This window comes from Lissotriton helveticus, chromosome 6, assembly GCF_964261635.1.
Source record: "Lissotriton helveticus chromosome 6, aLisHel1.1, whole genome shotgun sequence".
In the NCBI taxonomy this organism is placed as follows: domain Eukaryota; kingdom Metazoa; phylum Chordata; class Amphibia; order Caudata; family Salamandridae; genus Lissotriton; species Lissotriton helveticus.
In genome coordinates, this window is record NC_136067.1 from 276,409,779 (window position 1) to 276,417,673 (window position 7,895).

At 47.3% G+C, this 7,895-nt stretch overlaps 1 protein-coding gene across 1 annotated transcript in view; it reads left to right on the forward strand.

Annotated features, from left to right (window-relative positions):
• Nucleotides 1-6,858, forward strand: part of LOC144762253 (uncharacterized) — a 46,620-nt gene extending 39,762 nt beyond the window's left edge. The window contains exon 5 of the mRNA XM_078647397.1: nt 6,814-6,858. Within this exon, the coding sequence (XP_078503523.1) occupies nt 6,814-6,858 (45 nt within the window). The remainder of the gene's footprint in view (nt 1-6,813) is intronic.
• The last annotated feature ends 1,037 nt before the right edge of the window (nt 6,859-7,895 follow it).

The following is a 7,895-nucleotide window of genomic DNA, read 5'->3' on the forward strand; positions in this document are numbered from 1 at the left end:
ATAAAAGTCAATAAGTACGAAAAAGAAAATGTCTGAATTCCTTGGCTCATTTTCAGGCCTCGTGTCAGGGAAGAAGAGTTCATCCTCATACTCTGCGAAATCATCAGGCAGGAGTAGGTCAGTGTCACCTAACACAGAAGAAATTCCCTCATCTAAGTTGCTGTCCTCGTCTTCTTCCAACGTGCGATCTGGTACTTTGAAATCTGGTGGTATGAGGTGCTCATTCATCTTGATCATTGTCAATATCTCCACATTTTTGGGCGAGAGGCGGGTCCGTTTGCAAGTTACAATGCCACCAGCAGCACTGAAAACACGTTCAGAAGACACGCTTGCGAGTGGGCAAGACAAGTAATGTATAGCCAGGCGGGAGATCTCTGGCCACAATTCTTTTTTCCCATGCCAATACGCCAATGGGTCAGCATTAACATAGACCTCTGTTGAGTCATTCAGATAGTCCTGCACCATCGACTCAAAGTTCTTCACGTTTCCTCCACTTTGCTGAATTTTCGCTCGGACCTTTTCAGAACCATAACCAATCTCAGCTAACCAATCCTCTTCATCACCCGATATTTCTGTTGTGTCTGGTGCAGATGATGCGGTTGCCGGTGTCTTTAACGGCTGAGAGGTCACTTCTGCCACAGCCACAGGTGCAGAAGTGGAGTCTTCTGACTGGGGATGGCCTGCTGATGCTGATGTACTGCCTTTTCCTTCAATTTGCTTCCGTTCTCTTTCAAACCTGATGGCTGACCAGGCTACCCAACGTTTGTACTTTGTAGCATCTTCATCCCTAAAAGGAAATAATGCAGAGCCTGCCAGCGCCTTTTTGTAGCGTGGATGCAGAATAGTAGCACAAATGTAATGCTGTTCTGAGTGGATCTTTTGAAGACGTTCATCGCCACGTAGACGCTCTAATAATTTCTCCGCCAAAAGAAAAGCTTGTTGCTTTTCTTCATCGTTTTTAAACTTTGAAGACACCGCCTTCATTTTGTGCTCCAGCATGCGCAACAATGGGATAGCTTTTCCCAAATTACAGTCCTCCCTGCTGACTGCACGCGTGAAGAACTCAAAAGGATGAAGCATGTCTGTCAGGCTTTTAACTAGCTCCCATTGCGCCGCATTTAACCTCAGGTCCTCCTTCACAGCTGTACCCATTGTTAAGAAATACTGATTGAGTACCGTAAACTGCTCATACAGACGCTCAAGCATGTAGAACGTTGAGTTCCAACGTGTTGGCACCTCCTGGATGAGTGCTTTCACTGGCATTCGACGTTCATGTAGCAGGCTCCTCAGATGCTTCCGGGCCTTAAAAGAATGGCTGAAATGGTTGCACATTTTTCGGCAGGTGACCACTAACTGGCATGCTGGACTTTCTTTCTCCAAGAATTCTTTAACAACCAGGTTTATACAGTGCGCCAAACACGGCACTCTGAAATAGTCACCCAGTTCCATGGCCTTAACTACATTGGCACCATTATCCGTGGAAACATAACCAATGCTGCGTTTTTTGGGAGGGGAGACAGCCAGTGAAAGACCTTTGTGTTGAACTCATTCAAAATGTTTTCTGCTGTATGACTTTCTCCAAGCCAAACATGGCTAGTGTTGCATGTTTCCGAGCAGCTTTAAAAACTTGGTCCAGGTCAGCACCTGCGTTTAGCTTTGCTTTAACCCCTGAAAAAGAGACCCAGTGTGCAGTGATGCACATGTAATCAGTGCCTGCGCCACTGGTCCACATGTCTGTTGTGAGATGTATAGTGTGAACAGCACTCTTCTGCAAAGCTGCCCCAATCACCTCCAGCACATCTTCATGTAGTGCTGGAACCGCAACTCGGGCAAAATAGTACCGGCTAGGAACCTTCCATTTAGGGCAGAGCGCTGCCACTAATTAGAGAAAACCAACCCCTTCTACAAAAGAAAAAGGTAGAAGATCCAGCGCTAGCATTTTAGCCAGCTAAGTATATACAGACGCACCATTGGGTGGTTGCGGTCATATGGCGCGTCTGAAAACAACATTGTTTTAATGTTGCCCTGGACCATTTTACGGGATGATAATAATGACTTCTTCGACCCAGTTACGCTCGCTGATGAACTTTTTCACATTGGTGTCTCACTCTGTCCCACACTCTTAGTGTGGCTCCCAGGGGTACTGGTTGTAAGTGAAGTGTGTGACACTTCTTCCTCCTTGTCATCATCAGATGGAACATCAAGGTTTTCTCGACTTGCAATTCGGGCTTCCTTGATCTGCTTTAGGTGCTCCAACCATTGGACAGTGTGCTGTCTCTTAAGATGACCTCTCTGGCCCCCAGTCCCATAGTTGGTACCAAGCTTACCACGACTAACTGCAAGCTTACAAATGCTACAAATGGCTATGTTTTCCCTTTTTGTGGAAACACTAAAGAAGTCCCAAACTGCGGACTTGAAATGTCTGTGGGGGCCGGAGGGGGCGATACTGGTGGTGGCCGTGCTGCTAATGCCAGATGAAGTGGAGTATGTGTATTGCTGAACTTTACTATGTTGTGCACTTTCACCACCACTAATTGAGGTCGAGGTGGATGGAGGTCCCTTCTGGCGAGTAAGAAATATGGAAGCGGCACGTTGTGGTGTACTAGTTAACATCAATGATTCTGGTGTTCCCATTGCCTCCTCGTCGACTTCATCATCACGCTCAGCAGCTTGTCGGGCTAGGGTCAAAATGTCTGTTTGCTGCATGCCCGCTGGGGCTTCAGTGACGTTAGTGATGATGACTGCGTCGTCGTCGTGAGAGTCTTCAGCAGCAGGAGTATACGCCACTTCTTGTTGAGCGTCATCACACTCCATAACTTTGAGAGTTTCGACGACCTTCCTTTTATGCTTTGCTACCTTTGTCAGATCATGGTGTGCCTCCTCAACCTCACTCTCAGACGGCAGTGGTGCTGGTTCCCAAGTAAGATCCATATCATCAGAAGGAGGTGGGCTTGAAGAAGATGTAGACACCAACACCCTTGATCTTTTCCTTGCTCGGGATGTGGACGTCAATGAATGATCATCAGGAGGAGTGGCTTCCTCGAATGATACCTCGGCTTGATTGTCGATTTCCAGATGTGCCCCTACTTCTGGAGGAACAAGTATTGTGGCCACTTGTTGTGCCCCTCCATGCACCTCTGCTTGCTCCTCTCCTTGCGCCGCCTCCTCTCCTTCCACATGTACTTGGGCTTGTACTACTTGCACATGTGATTGTTGTTGCGGCTGTGGTTGTTCAACACTCGTCAGATGAGTTACAACAACCTGTGTTGATTCTTGAGGGACATTGCTGCTACTTTCTTGCGATGAGCCAACATCACTGGTCGATGGTGATTGAACAACTATACTGGCTGCCTCTGCAGCACTCAAGGGCTTGGACCTAAGTTGGCGTGGTGGTGGTGGCACTGAGCCCAATGGAGCGGAGGTGCTGCTTCCAGCTTGGTCCCCAGCAGACCCCGCTGCTGCAGCAGACGTACTTTTTTTCCCCAAAAAATGTGGCGGTCGTCATCACACCAGTCTCCTTGGCAAGTGGCGCCACTTGCTTCTTCTGCTCCTTACTGGCAACTTTCTTGCTAGAGGAGCTACGGGCAACTTTTTTTGGGTTTTGGGGCCATCTTCTTCAGATGTCACTCTGAACAGCAGGCCACAGTTGTACAAGTTGCAGAGTTGTCTGTGGCCACACGTGACGTTGTGCTGCACACACCGCAGCAGGACTTCTTCCTGGCACTGGTGGTTCTCTTTTGCACCTTCAAGCAATGGAAGACAGAGGAACATCAGTTATACACCCCAAAAAGTCGAAAAAACACACAAAAATCAGCACAATCCCAGCCCATCCATGGCCTCAATGGTGTTTAAATTCAAGAAGACAACCCACAGAAAGACTAGGCTTATGCACCACTCACTACCCCTGGCCAAAAGGCCCCACCAGCAGCCCCAAAAAAACGACAAAAAACACAAAATTTAGCACAATCCCAGCCCATCCATGGCCTCAATGGTGTTTAAATCCAAGAAGACACCCCACAGAAAGACTAGGCCCATGCACCACTCACTACCCCTGGGCATAATGGATGAAAGCTAGGCAAAATAAGTGCAGGCCTCAGACACTGCCTCTCTTCAAAATGGCCCCTTGCACCCCAAGCACATGTTGCCTGCACAAGATGGCCACCACCACCACCCACATGGCCAGTCCAAATCAACAGTAGCACCCCAAAAAAATGAAAAACACACAAAAATCACCACAATCCAATGCCATCCAGGATGTTTACATTAAAGAGAGTGAGACCACCACACAGGCAGACTCAGTCCGTGCACCACCCACTACCCCTGGGCAAAAGGCCCCACCAGCAGCCCCAAAAAAACGACAAAAAACACAAAATTCAGCACAATCCCAGCCCATCCATGGCCTCAATGGTGTTTAAATCCAAGAAGACACCCCACAGAAAGACTAGGCCCATGCACCACTCACTACCCCTGGGCATAATGGATGAAAGCTAGGCAAAATAAGTGCAGACCTCAGACACTGCCTCTCTTCAAAATGGGCCCTTGCACCCCAAGCACATGTTGCCTGTACCAGCACTCAAGATGGCCACCACCACCACACACATGGCCAGTCCAAATCAACAGTAGCATCCCCAAAAAAACGAAAAACACACAAAAATCACCACAATCCAATGCCATCCAGGATGTTTACATTAAAGAGAGTGAGACCCCACAATCAGACTCAGTCCATGCACCACTCACTACCCCTGGGCAAAAGGCCCCAACAGCAGCCCCAAAAAATCGACAAAAAACACAAAATTAAGCACAATCCCAGCCCATCCATGGCCTCAATGATGTTTAAATTCAACAAAACAGTTGTATAATGCATGCACCCATAACCAACCCTGGTCCTAGTGGATACTGTGGCTACCCACAATATATTTTATTTAATGTTCTGAAAAAGTTCCAAAATTGTAGTTGCAGCAACTGTAATGCCCCAACAAACTTACTTGTGAAAGTTGATTTCTAATCCAAAAGTGATCCAAAGAAAGTCAAAAAGGCCTCAAATCCAAATATCCAGCAGCACCCACAAAAAGTAATCCTTCCAGGTCAAGGTCCAAATGAAAGTGACCAGCACATGAAGAAAGCACTGGGAGGAGCCTGCTGGACAGGAACAGGAAGTTGGAGACTGTCGTGCACTTCCTTCCTCTCCCCCCCCCAAAAAAATGGACTCCTTGCAACAAAAAAGTGCAGGCAAATGTCAACCTGAGTAGTGATTCTGATAAAAATCATCATTTTCTGAAGGTTTATGCTGTTTGCTGGTGGATTTCTTGTGCAGAATTGCAAAATCTCTATTTCGCGAGTGCGAGATTGTTCCTGCCCGCTGCACCTATGTGTTCGCAATTGAGAACTCTCGCGATGCGTGCTGTGCAAGGTAAGGTGGCAAGCCGCGATGACGTATTCGCGGGTGCCAACTCCCGCGGGATCCCGCAGCAAGATCCAATATGGCGCAGCACTCGCAAAATATCGAGAAAAACAACTCGGCAAACGCTGAATGACGGAAAGTGAACGCCGTGCGCCACGCCGCGCGCCGCAATATTGTATCACCAAGCAAAAAAATCCGCTGCGTGCGAATCAACGGATTTTCGGCAAATTCGCTAGAATTCGCGGATTGCGAATTTACCGAAAATCCGCAAATTCCGCGAGCGGAACGGATTTTACGCCCATGCTTAGTCAGTGGGAGCTGACTTGTAGCCATGCTCGAAAATTTGGGCCTAGTTAATTCCTGGTCAATTAATTCTTTGCAATTAAATAAACATTAGGACGCATATCACAGTCCTCCCCCCCTTTTTAGGCAACCTGGGCTTATCCTTTTAGCCCCTCTATATGGCGCATGCATCCACGTCGGGATGTTTTTTTGTTATGGAACATCTACACAGGCCATTTATATACGAGGTGTGGTCCGGTAATGATATTAGGACCTGGTTTACACGGTGATGCCCAAGAAATTGAAAAGTGCCAAAATACCGGAGGAACTGCTTGATTCCTGATAACTGTTTTGAGACATTACCGGTACTGACACCTTCCTTTTCATTCAAGCCAGTGCGCATGAGCGAGGGAAGAGTGTATGCGATTGATGCGCATGCACCTCTGCGCCAGCCACGCTGCACATGTGCATTGAGATACTTCCTATTTAGACATCACCGGAAAGAGTTTCCGCCTCTCCCCTTGCCCGACTTGTTGATTTAAAATCCCGCGTTTCGCCGTTTTTAATTTACTTACGGCGAGCGATTGGACAGGGGTAGGTGCACTAGAGGCAGCACCCGTATATCTTTGTAAGTACCACTTCGTTCCAGTCACTTGATGGTTGACATCATTTTCACCCAACTCCATTGGTGCCTTCACATTTTTATTTATGTGCCTGGCATGGGTCTATTGTTTCCACAGCCCCACTATACGCGGGCGTCAATTCTCTTGACCATTGGAGGAGTGCTTTTACTAGTGCTTGGTAAGCATGGTGATGGTGTTCCACCTATTATCACGTTTTGGTAATTCTACCATATTTCAACCTTGGCAGGCTCCTGCCTCATAGTTGTTACAGGTTTAACCACTTCCATGTAGCCAAGTCTAGGTGCCTTATTTTAACAATTTTAACAATATAAGCGTTAATTGAGCTAATTGCTCTTTGTACTTACGGCCCCCGCCTCATGGTGGACCTTTCCCGTGTGCCTTCGCAATTTTTCTGTGAAACTAGGTGTACACAAAAGTGGCATCTCGTGATGCATCAAGTAGTTACTGACGCTCACATGTGGTTTATCTTGTTTTCTTGTTTCCTAGGTATCAACTAGGAGCAGCTTCTGTGTAGCAGCTGTATTTACATAGAGGGTATACAGGCTTCCTTACCTGCCCTGGCTGAGATAAGAGGGTTCTCATTTTAACTTTTATGTATTATGTTCACGTGCACTTCACTGTTTTTTGTTTGGTCCTGAAGAAGCGCCAATGACCTACGGGCGACCGAGGCGCGAAACATGTCGACCGCAACTATAGACACCCAGGCATAGTGGGCCTTTTGGGGTCAGTCATTTGTAAGCAGTATTCTTAACTGCCAAGGGTTTACCAAGAAAAACTTAACGCTGCTTTTATACCCTTGGATTTTTATCACACTATTACGTTTGCACGTACATGAATTACCCTCCTTTACCCTTCCCCACACACCCTCATGCAACATCCGGCATTTCCTCAAAAAGATCTCCGATAAAGTGACCCTTCGGGGGACCCGTAGGGAATTGCAGCGCCGGCACTACGAGGAGCAAAATGCCCGATGATGAAGCATGACATCCTTCGGGGTGTGTGAGGGCAGCAGAGGATGTTGAATGCCTTTCCCTCTCATATTAGGGTACTTTATACCTAGGATTACCTTTCCCTTTTCTTTCCCTGTTTTTAATGCATGGGTGACTGTTTGCACCTAGATACACCGGTGACTTTTGCACCCTTGTATAGGAACTTTGTCATCCTTTTTGCTATCAGACTTGTATTTGCAGCATGGACACTGGACCTTTATTAGCTCCTTGGTCCTCCCTCTTTTTGTTTAATTGATTATGCACTGCGGTTTGGCCATGGGACCTACTCTATTTCCCCCCTCCCCCCCCCCTTTTCCAGCGGGCACACGAGATTGGTCTTTGGGGTCAGTGGGAGCTGACTTGTAGCCATGCTCAAAAATTTGGGCCTAGTTAATTCCTGGTCAATTAATTCTTTGCAATTAAATAAACATTAGGACGCATATCACAGTCCTCCCCCCCCTTTCTAGGCAACCTGGGTGTATCCTTTTAGCCCCTCTATATGGCCCATGCATCCACGTCGGGATGGTTTTTTGTTAGGGAACATCTACACAGGCCATTTATATACGAGGTGTGGTCCAT